Source organism: Mizuhopecten yessoensis, unplaced genomic scaffold (assembly GCF_002113885.1).
Source record: "Mizuhopecten yessoensis strain PY_sf001 unplaced genomic scaffold, ASM211388v2 scaffold2205, whole genome shotgun sequence".
NCBI classification, from domain to species: domain Eukaryota; kingdom Metazoa; phylum Mollusca; class Bivalvia; order Pectinida; family Pectinidae; genus Mizuhopecten; species Mizuhopecten yessoensis.
In genome coordinates this window covers 42182-62602 of record NW_018404430.1, presented here as the reverse complement: position 1 = coordinate 62602, position 20421 = coordinate 42182, and the positions used below count along the sequence as shown (strand labels likewise).

The 20421-nt window shown below is 42.1% G+C and overlaps 1 protein-coding gene across 1 annotated transcript in view; it reads left to right on the top strand.

The window, feature by feature from the left end:
- The first annotated feature begins 2932 nt into the window (after positions 1-2932).
- Positions 2933-20421, top strand: part of LOC110445292 (116 kDa U5 small nuclear ribonucleoprotein component-like) — a 56842-nt gene continuing 39353 nt past the window's right edge. The window contains exons 1-5 of the mRNA XM_021489831.1: positions 2933-3003; positions 6398-6528; positions 6991-7107; positions 17631-17667; positions 17912-17990. Of these exons, the coding sequence (XP_021345506.1) occupies positions 6406-6528; positions 6991-7107; positions 17631-17667; positions 17912-17990 (356 nt within the window). The 5' untranslated portion in view covers positions 2933-3003; positions 6398-6405. The remainder of the gene's footprint in view (positions 3004-6397; positions 6529-6990; positions 7108-17630; positions 17668-17911; positions 17991-20421) is intronic.

The window sequence follows — 20421 nt, the reverse complement described above, 5'->3', positions numbered from 1 at the left end:
TACTATAGTATGTGGAATAGAAAAGGCAGAGGTCACAAGTGTTACCATAGTAGGTAGAATAGGCAGAGGTCACAAGTGTTGCAATAAATTTTGGTTTTCCGATATCCCCTTTGCGGAAGACAACAGAAAACCTCCAAAATCTGAAGGAAGGCCGCACATTTGTCGCCTCGATCATCATGGCTGTCGATTTTCTCCAGCCTGGAGACAGAACATGTACAGTGCCTTCCTCACTTGGGCGATCAACGTTCAATATTTAAGCCAAAAGTGAGGTATTGCCAAGCAAGGCGCTAGGAAAGAGAATATCCCAAATACAGCAATGGTTGCAGCAGATTGATTTTGGTAGCTTTTGTGTTCCCAAGTAGAGGGCACAAAAGCAAATCCCAAATTCTGCATGGGGGTTACCACATAAGTCGCCTTTTATGATACACTTTTACAATACACTTTTACACACTTTTACGATCCCCGATCTGCAGGGTGTTCTATGTGGTGCCTCTAGATCTCTAGATAGGCTCTGAATAAGGAAAGTACAATAGGATAAAGTTGACAGTATGAGGGGAACATGATGTTTAATGCCCGTCATTCAATCAGACACGATGTTATATAGAGATGGTGTAAAATAATATCTAATATATCTTCACCAAAGCCATTCATAACAAGAGGTGTATCACTCACCTGAAAATGCTAGCAAAATTGAAGTTGAAATAGCCAGAAGTTGCTGTACATATATTACATGGTTAGTCAAGGGTTATATTTATATGCAATTGGACAAAATCCTGTCATTCCCACGGTAGAAGAAGCATTTTTAAGGTTTTACCTCTATTTCCCCTATTGGGCCCCGCCCCTCTGCCCTCCGGGGGGGCCACAGCGACCATTTATACAAAATTGAGTTCCCTTGGCCTAAGGATGCTCCAGACCAAATTTAGTCAAAATCTACTTGGCCGTTCAGGTCTGGTAGCGTTTTTAAGGAAAAGTTGACGGACGGACGGACGGACGACNTGCCAAAGGATGCTCCAGACTAAATATGAGGATAAAATCCCTTAATCCCTACGGTAGGAGAAAGATTTTAAAGGTTTTACCTCTATTTGGCCCCGCCCCTCTGCCCCTATAGGGGCCACACCCACCGTTTATACAAAATTGAGTCCCCTTGGCCCAATGATGCTTCACACTAATTTAATTTAGGATAAAATCCCTTAATCCCTTTGGTAGGAGAAGGATTTTAAAGGTTTTACCTATATTTCCCCTATTCGGCCCCACCCCTCTGCCCCCAGGGGGCGGGCCACAGCCACTGTTTATACAAAGTTGAGTCCCCTTGGCCTAAGAATGCTCTAGGCCAAATTTGGTCAAAATCTACTTGTTCGTTCAGGACTAGTAGCGTTTTAAAGGAAAAGTTGACATCTGGCTACTCAGTATTTCAACTTCAATTTTGCTAACATTTTCAGGTGAGCCATACAGGCCCTCTAGGCCTCTTGTTTTCATATGATTTATGATCATTTGCGGTCCATTAGTTGGACATTTATTTTGATACTTTATATATGCTTGTATCATGAGTTTAGATTTTGTAATGTCGAAGAACTGTCAACGGTAATAACTTAATGAGTTAAATTCGTTGTACTTTTAACCTCAAACAAAAATAGGTATGGAGCATATACAAACTTTCTGAAGCTTGACTTTTTACTAAAATACACTAAATTATACACAAATATATACTCAAATATAACATCCACTCAGAATTTCAGAATTGTTCATAACTGACATATATAGGTAGGAACCAGTAGAGTGTGTATAATAATGACTTCTTAATGTTACCTACATGTAATACTTAGTCAATTTAGAAGATTTGAGAGGGGGGGGGGGGGGTCGCGTATCATAGAATATACAATCCAACCTCGTACGCGTTCCACAACAATTCACATTTTAGAACTTTGCTATTTTAGTATTTCAACTTTTACTTTCTCTAACAATAGAACATGTATTATTATTATATAGTATATTTATATTAATCTTTCAAACACTAAAATAAAATAACATAGAGTTAACATATTTTTGGTTTCTTCAGAGACGTACTATACGTCTCTGGTTTCTTCGGTCTTTCTAGAATATGGTGACCTCTCGGTTGTAAAACTGGAAGCTTGTCTACTATGCTATATACAGTCACGATACGTTTGTAGTTTTAACACTTTCTGAAACATTACTGGTTATACATGTACTTTCAAACTGCTCCAACTCCCTAAAGAGACCCGCAACCTATAATAAGTGCCTTTGTCACAGCTAGCTATATAGACACCTGTCGTGACTGAGAAAAAATACTAATACACTTAAAATAGAAATGTAATGAACTCGTCCATGGCGAAAATACATATATTTTTTAGTTTCTAACTGCTGTAACATCGGCGGTATTTGGTGGATTTGAGCATACATGGTCTTAAATTTAAGGAGAAGAACCAGTCTTCAAATCAAGCTATAGGTTCTTAAAAGTGTGTGCACGACTTCGGAAGTGGAACTTCAATAAACATTTCCACCCACAAATAAATAATTGGGTTCTAGAATACGTAATAACAATATCTGTTTACGTATCGCAACCCACTAGATACCGCACCCCCTTATAGTAATATATAATTACAATTATTTATTATCAAAGTGATGTTCGATACCTAAATACATCACATATATTCCAGAACCCGAGCACCTGTGGTCTAATATAAAAAAAAAAAGTAATTGTGTTGAAAATGTATTGGTTGAAATTAAAATAACAATAACTTTAGAAACACTCTTCTATAATAAGTGTGCCATTTTTTTTTGAAAACTCGTTCATAAAATTATAAAAGTTCTAGCAGGGACGTATACTGTCCCTGGTTCTAGAGATTGGTCTTGTATTTTGCCTGATCCCGTATCGCAGAGGTCGTAGTATGTTTTCCTTATTATAAACCCCGGTCACAGAGACGCTTTGAAGCTTTGGGCTAACCACGACGAACGCAAGTAAAACGGTTCCGGTGGACGCATGTGGTAAGTGTTGTTGTAAGCTTTTTAAATAAATGCATAATAATATGATGATTTTTCATAACGTAACGTATTTGCCAAGTCGGATTCCTGTTACTCATTCTACTTAAAGTTGATTAATATGCACAGGACCCCCATCGTGGTGCTACTGTATTGTTTACAAGTGATTTCATAGTCAGTCAACCGGGCACACAAAGTTACCCAGAATTTACGTATACCCAGACTGAGGTCAGCCAGGAAAAATAAAACAAAGAAAAACATGCTCGCATGGTTACATTAGTTATTGCCTAGTTGGCTCCATCTATCTGTTGACATGGTTGGGGATTGGGGTTGTAAAGCTGTATTAGCGTCTGAAACGCTTCCAAAATGACTATTGACTCTTGTGTTTGAAAGGAAATGTCTATTTTCCATGTGTTTTGATCACCACATTTTAGGAAATGTAATTTCGATCTCAAATTGCAAAACGTCAAGGATATAAACTCTTGAAAGCACTGGTCTGTTGATGTGTCTTTTTTTTGTGAATGACCTGATTCGAGAAGCTGACCAGGGTTCTTAATGGGTGGCCCTAGTCCGAATTATTCTGACGTTTTATCGACTTTTTTTTATACTGGTCTGTCGTCGATTAACATCAGAACTCTGGCCCTCTATAATATGCAGGAAATAAGCGACCCGTGTTTAGTGATTGTATTGGTTGTTTGAGGCATGTTATTTATGTTCATCTTGTGCATAATGAATAGATCTGAAGTATCTACTGCTTACGTATTATACTCTACTATATTCTACGGTATCTTGGTGAACTTTGTGAAGATATCCCAGTAACACACAGACTGGCTCTCTCGCTCGTTCAGCTCTGTTTTCACACACTGCGCATGCGCTACTCCCGGCAATACTTACACCCCTCACTCTACAGAGGCAAAAACTTACCCCGGTAAAGTTGACCCCCCAGGATAAATTCACTACAGATCTTTCAATCCATGTGTGTGAAAATGACGATTTGTTTCTAAAATATCAGTTGAAGAGCGACCCGGGCGCGGGTCACTTATTTCCCGCATATTATAGAGGACCAGAGTTCTAACGTTAATCGACGACAGACCGATATAAAAAAGTCGATAAAACGTTAGAATAGTTCGGACTAGGGTGGCCCTTGAACACCATGCAGGACCCGTATTCATGAAACTGTTATCTTGCTTAAGTATGGGAATTGTTCTCGAGCGGAATTTCTCGTTCTTGTTTTAAATTCATTGATTTGGAAAAACATTGAAGAGACTTAAAGCCAAAAAATGTTTTCAATGTTTACATTTGACATTTTGATCGTTTGAAAGGTTTAACTGAGTTACAAGAAAGTAGATTTGAACACAGAATCCATGCTTGGGTATGAGAACGGCTTCATGAATACGGACCCGGCAATGGATTCATGTGTTACTAGTTGTCACTTTACAGTTACAGGATCCATGTATCACTAGTTGTCACTTCACACTGCCTGGATTCATATGTCACTATAGTTGTCACTTCACAGTTACTGGATTCATATGGCAATAGTTGTCACACTTCACACTAGATCCATGTATCACTAGTTGTCACTTCACACTGCCTGGATTCATGTGTCACTAGTTGTCACTTCACAGTTACTGGATTCATGTCACTAGTTGTCACTTCACACTAGATCCATGTATCACTTGACTAGTTGTCACTTCACAGTTACTGTATTCATGTATCACTAGTTGTCACTGCAAAGGATTCATGTATCACTAGTTGTCACTTCACACTAGATTCATGTGTCACTAGTTGTCACTTCACAGTTACTGGATTCATATGTCACGAGTTGTCACTTCACACTGCCTGGATTCATATGTCACTAGTTGTCACTTCACAGCTACTTGATCGATGTATCACTAGTTGTCACTTCACAGTTACTGGATTCATGTATCACTAGTTGTCACTGCAAAGGATTCATGTATCACTAGTTGCCACTTCACACTAGATCCATGTGTCACTAGTTGTCACTTCACACTAGATTCATGTGTCACTAGTTGTCACTTCACAGTTACTGGATTCATATGTCACTAGTTGTCACTTCACACTAGATCCATGTGTCACTAGTTGTCACTTCACAGTTACTGGATTCATATGTCACTAGTTGTCACTTCACACTAGATCCATGTGTCACTAGTTGTCACTTCAAAGTTACTGGATTCATGTGTCACTAATTGTCACTTCACAGTTACTGTATTCATATGTCACTAGTTGTCACTTCACACTAGATCCATGTATCACTAGTTGTCACTTCACAGTTACTGGATTCATGTATCACTAGTTGTCACTTCACAATGCCTGGATTCATGTGTCACTGGTTGTCACTTCACAGTTACTGGATTCATATGTCACTAGTTGTCACTTCACACTGCCTGGATTCATGTATCACTAGTTGTCACTTCACACTGCTTGGATTCATGTGTCACTTCACAGTTACTGGATTCATGTATCACTAGTTGTCACTTCACAGTTACTGGATTCATGTGTCACTAGTTGTCACTTCACAGTACCTGGATTTCAAGGGTCAACAAAGATAAAACTAAGAGGAAGGTCTTATTAGTCATGGATATTTCATGACTGAGGTACAGGCACTCTATTATTTCAGTACCAAAATATTTTGCTACTTTGTACTTGAATAAGATGTTTCAGTATTCCCAATAGTTGTATCCATATATTATAAGCTTTTTGACACTTATACTGACATTTCATCTGAACAAATTCTGTGATTTGTTTCCAGTGTGTTTATTGTTAACTTTATACTGTAAAATTCTCCAGCATTTTTGGTTTAAAGTTATAAAACAGTAATGAAAGATCTAGCATTTCTTAGGTACTGAAACTAAATATAACTAGGATTCTTCATGACTTTCTTATATGTCATGTCAAAATGGAAGACACACAGGTAGATATTTGATTGGTTTGAAGTATAAAAACTGACCAATTCCTAGACAGATGCACATGCCTGTCCTTGAAGATTACAAAGGACCAACACCTGTCTTCAAAACTTGTCAACTTTACCATAATACTGCAATGTGATTCTTTTATTGCACATAAAAGGATCAAACTTGTCTTTTTTTAACATTCAGAAAGTGTCATCTATAGTCTTCAATTTTGTCTCGACATGTTCCAAGGGTGTAGAGACAATATGTTTGTTGAGAACAGAACCTTTGGTTTGTTTGTTTGAGGTTTAACGGCCTTGCAATAGCTAATTAAGGACATCAACGGGTGCCTAGACAGACACCACTGAACTAAGGGAGGGAGTGGAAACAATAAGAGGAACCCTTGGATCACACAGGCGTATACTAGTGGATTCCTTGTGATCCTCACTAATAGAAGTTACCTTTGACCATCAATATGATTTACTTCACAGGTAGGACAATGGATCAGGAATTATATGATGAGTTTGGTAATTATGTCGGTCCAGAACTGGACAGCGACGGCGATGATAATGAGGACAGTGATGAGGAGCGTGATGAACCCTACGGTGAATATGGAGCTGATGTAAGTTTATTGTGTTGATGCAAGGACTGATCTAGATCTCTAAATAGGGCAAAGATATTTTTGCCTTGATGTACTGAAAGAAATATATTGTAAAATTACCAGATATATACAAATAATATTCCTAAATGTAATGAAAGAGACATCATAAATACAAACAGTTACTCAAAAATAGAAATAGTTTACAGTTGATGTGAATTTAGTGTCGGGAGAACTTTGTTGTTTAAATGCAGCAAGTTCAATATTATCCAAATGTACTGAGTAGTTCTTATCTTTATCATTATATAGACTAGTGAACAAAGTATTGTCAAGTGTAGCAAGTAAAATATTTTCTTAGTGTATACATAAGTAGGAGAATGTTTGACTTGGCAGTGTGTGTATAATAATATAAGTGGTATGTTGTTGTTATAAAATTTCTTTGATGATGATTGTATGAATGATATACATGTCTGTTATCGTCACCAGGAGGACGAGGACATGGATGCTGATGATGCTGATGATGTAGCAGAGATGCAGGTGGTACTCCATGAAGACAAGAAGTACTACCCAACAGCAGAGGAGGTGTACGGTCCGGAAGTGGAGGTGTGTGTTATACCACGCTTTTGTAGGTGATGGTGTTTGTTATACCACCCTTTTGTGGGTGGAGGTGTTTTATACCACCCTTTTGTGTGTGGAGGTGTGTGTTATACCACCTACAAAAGGGTGGTATAACACACACCTCAACTCACAAAAGGGTGGTATAACACACACCTCCACTCACAAAAGGGAGGTATAACACACACCTCCACCCACAAAAGGGTGGTATAACCTCCACCCACAAAAGAGTGGTATAACACACACCTCCACACACAAAAGGGGGGTATAAAACACCTCCACCCACAAAAGGGTGGTATAACACACACCTCCACCCTTTTGTGAGTGGAGGTGTGTGTTATACCACCATTTTGTAGGTAGAGGTGTGTGTGTTATACCACCCTTTTGTGTGTGGAGGTGTTTTATACCACCCTTTTGTGTGTGGAGGTGTGTGTTATACCACACTTTTGTGGGTGGAGGTTATACCACCCTTTTGTGGGTGGAGATTATACCACCCTTTTGTGGGTGGAGGTGTGTGTTATACCACCCTTTTGTGGGTGGAGGTGTGTGTTATACCACCCTTTTGTGAGTGGAGGTGTGTGTTATACCACCCTTTTGTAGGTAGAGGTGTGTGTGTTATACCACCCTTTTGTGTGTGGAGGTGTGTGTTATACCACCCTTTTGCGGGTGGAGGTGTATGTAATACCACCCTTTTGTGTGTGGAGGTGTGTGTTTTACCACCCTTTTGTAGGTGGAGGTGTGTGTTATACCTCCCTTTTGTAGGTGTAGGTGTGTTAAACCACCCTTTTGTGGGTGAGAGTGTGTGTTATACCACCCTTTTGTGGGTGGATGTGTGTGTTATACCACCCTTTTGTAGGTGGAGGTGTATGTTATACCACCCTTTGTAGGTGGAGGTGTGTGTTATACCACCCTTTTGTATGTGGAGGTGGATGTTATACCACCCTTTTGTATGTGGAGGTGTGTGTTATTCCACCCTTTTGTAGGTAGAGGTGTGTGTTATACCACCCTTTTGTGTGTGGAGGTGTATGTTATACCCCCCTTTTGTGGGTGGAGGTGTATGTTATACCTCCCTTTTGTAGGTGGAGGTGTGTGTTATACCACCCTTTTTTAGGTGTAGGTGTGTTAAACCACCCTTTTGTGGGTGAAGGTGAGTGTTATACCACCCTTTTGTGGGTGGAGGTGTGTTTTATACCACCCTTTTGTGGGTGAAGGTGTGTGTTATACCACCCTTTTGTGGGGGGAGGTGTGTGTTATACCACCCTTTTGTAGGTGGAGGGGTGTGTTATACCACCCTTTTGTGGGTGGAGGAGTGTGTTATACCACCCTTTTGTAGGTGGAGGGGTGTGTTATACCACCCTTTTGTAGGTAGAGGGGTGTGTGTTATACCACCCTTTTGTGTGTGGAGGTGTTTGTGGGTGAAGGTGTGTGTTATACCACCCTTTTGTGGGTGGATGTGTGTGTTATACCACCCTTTTGTAGGTGGAGGTGTGTGTTATACCACCCTTTTGTAGGTGTAGGTGTGTTAAACCACCCTTTTGTGGGTGAAGGTGTGTGTTATACCACCCTTTTGTGGGTGGAGGTGTATGTTATACCACCCTTTTGTAGGTGGAGGTGTGTGTTATACCACCCTTTTGTGGGTGGAGGTGTGTGTTATACCACCCTTTTGTAGGTGGAGGTGTATGTTATACCACCCTTTTGTGTGTGGAGGTGTGTGTTATACCACCCTTTTGCGGGTGGAGGTGTATGTAATACCACCCTTTTGTGTGTGGAGGTGTGTGTTTTACCACCCTGTTGTGTGTGGAGGTGTGTGTTATACCACCCTTTTGTAGGAGGTGTTTTATACCACCCTTTTGTGTGTGGAGGTGTTTTATACCACCCTTTTGTGGGTGGAGGTGTTTTATACCACCCTTTTGTGTGTGGAGGTGTGTGTTATTCCACCCTTTTGTGTGTGGAGGTGTGTTATACCACCCTTTTGTGGGTGGAGGTGTGTGTTATACCACCCTTTTGCGGGTGGAGGTGTGTGTAATACCACCCTTTTGTGTGTGGAGGTGTATGTTATACCACCCTTTTGTAGGTGGAGGTGTATGTTATACCACCCTTTTGTGTGTAGAGGTGTGTGTTATACCACCCTTTTGTAGGTAGAGGTGTGTGTTATACCACCCTTTTGTGTGTGGAGGTGTGTGTTATTCCACCCTTTTGTGTGTGGAGGTGTGTTATACCACCCTTTTGTGGGTGGAGGTGTATGTTATACCACCCTTTTGTGTGTGGAGGAGTGTTAAACCACCCTTTTGTGTGTGGAGGTGTATGTTATACCACCCTTTTGTGTGTGGAGGTGTATGTTATACCACCCTTTTGTAGGTGGAGGTGTATGTTATACCACCCTTTTGTATGTAGAGGTGTGTGTTATACCACCCTTTTGTAGGTGGAGGTGTATGTTATACCACCCTTTTGTGTGTGGAGGTGTATGTTATACCACCCTTTTGTGGATGGAGGTGTGTGTTTTAACACCCTTTTGTGTGTGGAGGTGTATGTTATACCACCCTTTCGTAGGTGGAGGTGTGTGTTATACCACCCTTTTTTGGGGAGGTGTATGTTATACCACCCTTTCGTGTGTGGAGGTGTATGTTATACCACCCTTTTGGGGGTGGAGGTGTGTTATACCACCCTTTTGTGTGGGGAGGTGTGTGTTATACCACCCTTTTGTGTGCGGAGGTGAGTGTTATACCACCCTTTTGTGTGTGGAGGGGTGTGTTATACCACCCCCTTTTGTAGGTGGAGGTGTGTGTTATACCTCCCTTTTGTGGGTGGAGGTTATACCACCCTTTCGTGTGTGGAGGTGTATGTTATACCACCCTTTCGTAGGTGGAGGTGTGTGTTATACCACCCTTATACCACCCTTTTGTGGGTGGATGTGTGTGTTATACCACCCTTTTGTAGGTGGATGTGTATGTTATACCACCCTTTTGTGTGTGGAGGTGGTTATACCACCCTTTTGTAGGTGGAGGTGTGTGTTATACCACCCTTATACCACCCTTTTGTGGGTGGATGTGTGTGTTATTCCACCCTTTTGTGTGTGGAGGTGTATGTTATATCAGTGTGGAGGTGTATGTTATACCACCCTTTTGGGGGTGGAGGTGTGTTATACCACCCTTTTGTGGGGGGGGGTGTGTGTTATACCACCCTTTTGTGGGTGGCGGTTATACCACCCTTTTGTGTGTGGAGGTGAGGTGTGTGTTATACCACCCTTTTGTGTGTTGAGGCGTATGTTATACCACCCTTTTGTGTGTGGAGGGGTATGTTATACCACCCTTTTGTGGGTGGATGTTATACCACCTTTTTGTGTGTGGAGATGTATGTTATACCACCCTTTTGTGGGTGGATGTTATACCACCCTTTTGTGTGTGGAGGGGTATGTTATACCACCCTTTTGTGTGTGGAGGTTTGTGTTTTACCACCCTTTTGTGTGTGGAGGGGTGTGGGTGTGTGTTATACCACCCTTTTGTGTGTTGAGGCGTATGTTATACCACCCTTTTGTGTGTGGAGGTGAGGTGTGTGTTATACCACCCTTTTGTGTGCGGAGGTGAGTGTTATACCACCCTTTTGTGTGTGGAGGGGTGTGGGTGTGTGTTATACCACCCTTTTGTAGGTGGAGGGGTATGTTATACCACCCATTTGTGTGTGGAGGTGTGTGTTATACCACCTTTTTGTGTGTGGAGGTGTATGTTATACCCCCCTTTTGTGGATGGAGGTGTGTGTTTTACCACCCTTTTGTGTGGGGAGGTGTGTGTTATACCACCCTTTTGTGTGCGGAGGTGAGTGTTATACCACCCTTTTGTGTGTGGAGGAGTGTTAAACCACCCTTTTGTGTGTGGAGGGGTATGTTATACCACCCTTTTGTGGGTGGAGGTTATACCTCCCTTTTGTGTGTGGAGGTGTGTGTTATACCATATACCACCCTTTTGTAGGTGGAGGTGTGTTATACCACCCTTTTGTGTGGGGAGGTGTGTGTTATACCACCCTTTTGTGTGTTGAGGCGTATGTTATACCACCCTTTTGTGTGTGGAGGTTTGGTATACCACCCTTTTGTGGGTGGAGGTGTGTGTTATACCTCCCTTTTGTGGGTGGAGGTGTGTGTTATACCCCCCTTTTGTGGATGGAGGTGTGTGTTTTAACACCCTTTTGTGGGTGGAGGTGTATGTTATCGCACCCTTTTGTAGGTGGAGGTGTGTGTTATACCACCCTTTTTTGAGTGGAGGTGTGTGTTATACCACCCTTTTGTAGGGGGAGGTGTATGTTATACCACCCTTTTTGTGTGGAGGTGTGTGTTATACCACCCTTTTTTGGGGAGGTGTATGTTATACCACCCTTTCGTGTGTGGAGGTGTATGTTATACCACCCTTTTGGGGGTGGAGGTGTGTTATACCACCCTTTTGTGGGGGGGGGTGTGTGTTATACCACCCTTTTGTGGGTGGAAGTGTATGTTATACCACCCTTTTGTGGATGGAGGGGTGTGTTTTAACACCCTTTTGTGTGTGGAGGGGTATGTTATACCACCCTTTTGTGTGTGGAGGGGTGTGTTATACCACCCCCTTTTGTAGGTGGAGGTGTGTGTTATACCTCCCTTTTGTGGGTGGAGGTGTGTGTTATACCCCCCTTTTTTGGGGAGGTGTATGTTATACCACCCTTTTGTGGGGGGAGGGTATACCACCTTTTTGTGTGTGGAGATGTATGTTATACCACCCTTTTGTGGGTGGATGTGTATGTTATACTACCCTTTTGTGTGTGGAGGTGTGTTATACCACCCCTTTGTGTGTGGAGGTGTGTGTTATACCACCCTTTTTTGGGGAGGTGTATGTTATACCACCCTTTCGTGTGTGGAGGTGTATGTTATACCACCCTTTCGTAGGTGGAGGTGTGTGTTATACCACCCTTATACCACCCTTTTGTGGGTGGATGTGTATGTTATACTACCCTTTTGTGTGTGGAGGTGTGTGTTTTTCCACCCTGTTGTGTGTGGAGGTGTGTGTTTTACCACCGTTATACCACCCTTTTGTGGGTGGAGGTTATACCACCTTTTTGTGTGTGGAGATGTATGTTATACCACCCTTTTGTGGGTGGAGGTTATACCACCTTTTTTTGTGTGGAGATGTATGTTATACCACCCTTTTGTGGGTGGATGTGTGTGTTATACCACCCTTTTGTGTGTGTGTTATACCACCCTTTTGTGGGAGGAGGTTATACCACCTTTTTGTGTGTGGAGGTGTATGTTATACCACCCTTTTGTGGGTGGAGGTGTGTGTTATACCACCCTTTTTTGGGGAGGTGTATGTTATACCACCCTTTTGTGTGTGGAGGTGTATGTTATACCACCCTTTTGTGGGTGGAGGTGTGTGTTATTCCACCCTTTTTTGGGGAGGTGTATGTTATACCACCCTTTTGTGTGTGGAGGTGTGTGTTATACCACCCTTTTGTAGGTGGAGGTGTATGTTATACCACCCTTTGTGTGTGGAGGTGTGTGTTATACCACCCTTTTGCGGGTGGAGGTGTATGTTATACCACCCTTTTGTGTGTGGAGGTGTATGTTATACCTCCCTTTTGTGTGTGGAGTTGTGTGTTTTACCACCCTTTTGTGTGTGGAGGTGTATGTTATACCACCGTTTTGTGTGTGGAGGTGTGTGTTATACCCCCCTTTTGTGTGTGGAGGTGTGTTATATCACCCTTTTGTGTGTGGAGGTGTGTTAAACCACCCTTTTGTGTGTGGAGGTGTGTGTTATACCAGTTATACCACCCTTTTGTAGGTGGAGGGGTGTGTTATACCACCCTTTTGTGGGTAGAGGTGTGTGTTATACCACCCTTTTGTGGGTAGAGGTGTGTGTTATACCACCCTTTTGTGGGTGGAGGTGTGTGTTATACCACCCTTTTGTAGGTAGAGGTGTGTGTTATACCACCCTTTTGTGTGTGGAGGTGAGTGTTATACCACCCTTTTGTGTGTGGAGGTGTGTTATACCACCCTTTTGTGTGTGGAGGTGTGTGTTTTACCACCCTTTTGTGTGTGGAGGTGTGTGTTATACCACCCTTTTGTGTGTGGAGGTGTGTGTTATACCACCCTTTTGTGTGTGGAGGTGTGTGTTATACCACCCTTTTGTGTGTGGAGGTGTGTGTTATACCACCCTTTTGTGTGTGGAGGTGTGTGTTATACCACCCTTTTGTGTGTGGAGGTGTGTGTTATACCACCCTTTTGTGTGTGGAGGTGTGTGTTATACCACCCTTTTGTGTGTGGAGGTGTGTGTTATACCACCCTTTTGTGTGTGGAGGTGTGTGTTATACCACCCTTTTGTGTGTGGAGGTGTGTGTTATACCACCCTTTTGTGTGTGGAGGTGTGTGTTATACCACCCTTTTGTGTGTGGAGGTGTGTGTTATACCACCCTTTTGTGTGTGGAGGTGTGTGTTATACCACCCTTTTGTGTGTGGAGGTGTGTGTTATACCACCCTTTTGTGTGTGGAGGTGTGTGTTATACCACCCTTTTGTGTGTGGAGGTGTGTGTTATACCACCCTTTTGTGTGTGGAGGTGTGTGTTATACCACCCTTTTGTGTGTGGAGGTGTGTGTTATACCACCCTTTTGTGTGTGGAGGTGTGTGTTATACCACCCTTTTGTGTGTGGAGGTGTGTGTTATACCACCCTTTTGTGTGTGGAGGTGTGTGTTATACCACCCTTTTGTGGGTGGAGGTGTATGTTATACCACCCTTTTGTGTGTGGAGGTGTGTGTTATACCACCCTTTTGTGTGTGGAGGTGTGTGTTATACCACCCTTTTGTGTGTGGAGGTGTGTGTTATACCACCCTTTTGTGTGTGGAGGTGTGTGTTATACCACCCTTTTGTGTGTGGAGGTGTGTGTTATACCACCCTTTTGTGTGTGGAGGTGTGTGTTATACCACCCTTTTGTGTGTGGAGGTGTGTGTTATACCACCCTTTTGTGTGTGGAGGTGTGTGTTATACCACCCTTTTGTGTGTGGAGGTGTGTGTTATACCACCCTTTTGTGGGTGGAGGTGTATGTTATACCACCCTTTTGTGTGTGGAGGTGTGTGTTATACCACCCTTTTGTGTGTGGAGGTGTGTGTTATACCACCCTTTTGTGTGTGGAGGTGTGTGTTATACCACCCTTTTGTGTGTGGAGGTGTGTGTTATACCACCCTTTTGTGTGTGGAGGTGTGTGTTATACCACCCTTTTGTGTGTGGAGGTGTGTGTTATACCACCCTTTTGTGTGTGGAGGTGTGTGTTATACCACCCTTTTGTGTGTGGAGGTGTGTGTTATACCACCCTTTTGTGTGTGGAGGTGTGTGTTATACCACCCTTTTGTGTGTGGAGGTGTGTGTTATACCACCCTTTTGTGTGTGGAGGTGTGTGTTATACCACCCTTTTGTGTGTGGAGGTGTGTGTTATACCACCCTTTTGTGTGTGGAGGTGTGTGTTATACCACCCTTTTGTGTGTGGAGGTGTGTGTTATACCACCCTTTTGTGTGTGGAGGTGTGTGTTATACCACCCTTTTGTGTGTGGAGGTGTGTGTTATACCACCCTTTTGTGTGTGGAGGTGTGTGTTATACCACCCTTTTGTGTGTGGAGGTGTGTGTTATACCACCCTTTTGTGTGTGGAGGTGTGTGTTATACCACCCTTTTGTGTGTGGAGGTGTGTGTTATACCACCCTTTTGTGTGTGGAGGTGTGTGTTATACCACCCTTTTGTGTGTGGAGGTGTGTGTTATACCACCCTTTTGTGTGTGGAGGTGTGTGTTATACCACCCTTTTGTGTGTGGAGGTGTGTGTTATACCACCCTTTTGTGTGTGGAGGTGTGTTAAACCACCCTTTTGTGGGTGGAGGTGTGTTATAACACCCTTTTGTAGGTGGAGGTGTGTGTTATACCACCCTTTTGTGTGGAGGGGTGTGTTATACCACCCTTTTGTGTGTGGGGGTGTGTGTTATACCACCCTTTTGTGGGTGGGGGTGTGTTGTCCCACATTTTTGTGTGGAGGTGTATGTTATACTGTGTTATACCACCCTTTTGTAGGTGGAGGTGTGTTATACCACCCTTTTGTGTGTGGAGGTGTATGTTATACCACCCTTTTGTAGGTGGAGGTGTATGTTATACCACCCTTTTGTAGGTGGAGGTGTGTGTTATGCCACCCTTTTGTGGGTGGAGGTGTGTGTTATACCACATGTTTGTGTGGAGGTGTGTGTTATACCACCCTTTTGTAGGTGGAGGTGTATGTTATACCACCCTTTTGTGGGTGGAGGTGTATGTTATACAACCCTTTTGTGTGTGGAGGTGTGTGTTATACCACCCTTTTGTAGGTGGAGGGGTGTTATACCACCCTTTTGTGTGTGGAGGTGTGTATTATACCACCCTTTTGTGGGTGGAGGTGTGTTGTACCACATTTTTGTGTGGAGGTGTATGTTATACTGTGTTATACCACCCTTTTGTAGGTGGAGGTGTATGTTATACCACCCTTTTGTAGGTGGAGGTGTATGTTATACCACCCTTTTGTGTCTGGAGGTGTGTGTTATACCACCCTTTTGTGTGTGCAGGTGTGTGTTATACCACCCTTTTGTGGGTGGGGGTGTGTTGTCCCACATTTTTGTGTGGAGGTGTATGTTATACGTGTGGAGGTGTGTGTTTTACCACCCTTTTGTGTGTGGAGGTGTGTGTTATACCACCCTTTTGTGGGTGGAGGTGTGTTTAACCACCCTTTTGTAGGTGGAGGTGTGTGTTATACCACCCTTTTGTGGGTGGAGGTGTGTGTTATACCACCCTTTTGTGTGGAGGTGTGTGTTATACCACCCTTTTGTGGGTGGAGGTGTGTTGTACCACATTTTTGTGTGGAGGTGTATGTTATACCACCCTTTTGACGAGTAGAGTTATGGTTTAAAAGTTTCCTCAGAATAACTTATAAAGCCTCATATTACAGAAAATGTTAATAAAACCCTCATGAATCCAACATTTAGGATGTGCTTGATTTTAAGCAAATCTAGTTCATACAATTAATTAATCAATATTTGTTCTGTGATCTGTGAACAACTAGGGGTTACATAAAGTCTTCCGATACTCTTCTCCAAATAATAATCCATACTTTAAATAATTGCTGAAAACAAAATGTTTATCTCCGGTGCATTCTACGAGTGTTGTGGTGGTGAAATTTGTGCGCTGTGTTTGAGCGTTTTAGCAGTTCTGAGGAGTGTTTGTTTTCGCGAATCTGATTCGAGTTGACGTTGTCTGTACTGTCTAGCTTTTTATATTTTCTAGTACAAGGAAGAAGTAAATAAATATACTTATAAACCGTATGAGTGATTAAGTATAACTTCTATTTTGATGTTTCAAACGGGAACGTAAAATGACATATCATGCTTAGGGCGTTAGGTTGATAACGGTAATAAACCATCGTTGCTACCACGGACGTGGCTCTGAGACGAGACGATATATGGACTGTATATGCTTATCAAACATTTCTGTACACAGCATGCTATTTCTGGTGTATTTATTTATGAAAATGTAACAATTTAAGAACATGACGCAACTGCCGCTGCTGTTTGACAAGAATTCACGCTGTGTCAAAATATTATCCAATCTGGTGTAAGGGAAATAACTCTTACGTTGGTAAAGTCGCATTAAGAAATATAATTCAAATATATTCCAAGAACATTTGTGAGATTTTGTGATGAATTGTATATTCAATGACAGTAAGTAAAGTCACTTCATATATTAATAAATATTATTAGTATGAATAAAAAATAAATAAAAATAAAAGGAGTACAATGTCTCTTTTCTCCATTCATGTTTTCCCACTACTGTTAATTATTCTTCATTTCACAAGCACAAAATGCACCTATTCTTTATTACCCATTCACCGATTGCCATTCTTCACATAATGCTAATGTCACATCATTGGAGAATGCTAATTAATGAAAATTACAACAATGCGTCACAAAAGAGAGGGTGACAAAAGAGGAGAGGGAGAAATGTTTTTAAGGTGTCATTTAAGAGGTGATTGATTTTGGAAATTCCAAAGGCAACATCATCACATGACCTGATTTTCAATTAGCAGAATACAGAACATATATCTGAGGTATTATAGTAGATATTGATGCTCAACGTGTTACTGAAGCAATTAAATTTAAAGTGTTGAGCGGCTTTAATGTCACACTGACATAATTCTAGTTTTATTAATCATTTAGTTGAATGACTCTATTCATTACTGTGTTTGGTACATACCATGGCCAGTGCATGCATTATCACAAAATTCCAAACATCTGTTAATCATAGTCATTTAAATGATTGATTCAAACCAATTCAGTGTATTAGAACAAATATCAAAATTGGGTCTAATGTTAAGGGGTCTGAAATCTATTTCAATTGGCAGATTCATTCTGACATTAATAGTGTAGATAATAAGTACACCACAATCAATGTTTACAAGGAAGCCTTTTAGCATGCTTTTCTAACTTTTTCTTTCCAGACAATAGTTCAAGAAGAGGACACACAACCATTGACAGGTGAGTAACATATTATACAAACCTTTTTAATTAGAATCAACAATCAACAGTGTTCCTATCTATAAGGAATGTTTTACCATAAAACATAGGCTGTACATAATGGATATAGCATAGATATCGGGTTTAGGGTAGTTCTGTAATCAGATAAAATGCTGTTTTTATGGTGTAAAATGAAATAACATGTACAAGCATTATATTACACATCAAAATACTCTATCACTGAACAGTTCTTGTTTATCTACAGAGCCAATCATAGCTCCTGTCAAGAAGAAAAAATTCTCAATGGTGGAACAAGATTTACCAGAAACTGTTTATAACATGGAGTAAGTATACTGACCCCCCTAAACACAGCCCCTATTTACTGTGATAGAACTAATTTAATATGTAATGGACACACTAAACTCACCTGGTACCACACTTAACACTTCTCGTACCACTACCAAAAACTCAACTCTCCATTTAAAACTTTTCTTCTTGTAGAGCTTTGATGAACCGTTTTAAAAAAAACCACTTAACCTTGCAAGATGTTATAAAAAAAATTATGAAAAAACAATAAAGTTATTAATAGACAAAATATATTCAACAAAATTGTATGGAGGCTAAAATTTCAGCTGGAGGGGCCAAGATTCAAACCCTGGACCTGAGACTGTTATACTGTCGCTTTGACAAGTTGAGCTACATGGTAAAAGAAGGTGTACTGACCTAGGTGTGCTACAGTTTTGTCCAAAATGAATGGTGGTAACTGTACATACAAAATAAACCCTAACCCTAACCCTAAGTGAACTGGGACAGGGATCCTTAACCTAGACTGTATACAAAACCCTCTAAACAGGGTCCCTATCTATAGTGATACAGACCCCTCTCAACAGGGTCCCTATCTACTGTGATACAAAACCCTCTAAACAGCGTCCCTATCTATCGTGATACAGAACCCTCTCAACAGTGTCCCTATCTATAGTGATACAGACCCCTCTCAACAGGGTCCCTATCTACTGTGATAGAGAACCCTCTCAACAGGGTTCCTATCTATAGTGATACAGAACCCTCTAAACAGGGACCCTATCTATAGTGATACAGAACCCTCTCAACAGGGGCCCTATCTATAGTGATACAGAAACCTCTCAACAGGGTCCCTATCTACTGTGATACTGAACCCTCTCAACAGGGCCCTATCTACTGTGATACAAAACCCTCTAAACAGGGTCCCTATCTATAGTGATACAGAACCCTCTAAACAGGGACCCTATCTATAGTGATACAGAACCCTCTCAACAGGGTTCCTATCTATAGTGATACAGAACCCTCTCAACAGGGTTCCTATCTATAGTGATACAGAACCCTCTCAACGGGGTTCCTATCTATAGTGATACAGAACCCTCTCAACAGGGTCCCTATCTACTGTGATACAGAACCCTCTCAACAGGGTTCCTATCTATAGTGATACAGAACCCTCTCAACGGGGTTCCTATCTATAGTGATACAGAACCCTCTCAACAGGGTCCCTATCTACTGTGATACAAAACCCTCTCAACAGGGTCCCTATCTACTGTGATACAGAACCCTCTCAACAGGGTCCCTATCTACTGTGATACAGAACCCTCTCAACAGGGTCCCTATCTACTGTGATACAGAACCCTCTCAACAGGGTCCCTATCTACTGTGATACAGAACCCTCTCAACAGGGTCCCTATCTACTGTGATACAGAACCCTCTCAACAGGGTCCCTATCTACTGTGATACAGAACCCTCTCAACAGGGTCCCTATCTACTGTGATACAGAACCCTCTCAACAGGGTCCCTATCTACTGTGATACAGAACCCTCTCAACAGGGTCCCTATCTACTGTGATACAGAACCCTCTCAACAGGGTCCCTATCTACTGTGATACAGAACCCTCTCAACAGGGTCCCTATCTACTGTGATACAGAACCCTCTCAACAGGGTCCCTATCTACTGTGATACAGAACCCTCTCAACAGGGTCCCTATCTACTGTGATACTGAACCCTCTCAACAGGGTCCCTATCTATAGTGATACAGAACCCTCTCAACAGGGTCCCTATCTACTGTGATACAGAACCCTCTCAACAGGGTCCCTATCTATTGTGATACAGAACCCTCTCAACAGGGTCCCTATCTATAGTGATACAGAACCTTCTCAACAGGGTCCCTATCTACTGTGATACAGAACCCTCTCAACAGGGTCCCTATCTACTGTGATACAGAACCCTCTCAACAGGGTCCCTATCTATTGTGATACAGAACCCTCTCAACAGGGTCCCTATCTATAGTGATACAGAACCCTCTCAACAGGGTCCCTATCTACTGTGATACAGAACCCTCTCAACAGGGTCCCTATCTACTGTGATACAGAACCCTCTCAACAGGGTCCCTATCTATTGTGATACAGAACCCTCTCAACAGGGTCCCTATCTATAGTGATACAGAACCCTCTCAACAGGGTCCCTATCTACTGTGATACAGAACCCTCTCAACAGGGTCCCTATCTACTGTGATACAGAACCCTCTCAACAGGGTCCCTATCTATTGTGATACAGAACCCTCTCAACAGGGTCCCTATCTACTGTGATACAGAACCCTCTCAACAGGGTCCCTATCTACTGTGATACAGAACCCTCTCAACAGGGTCCCTATCTATTGTGATACAGAACCCTCTCAACAGGGTCCCTATCTATAGTGATACAGAACCCTCTCAACAGGGTCCCTATCTACAGTGATACAGAACCCTCTCAACA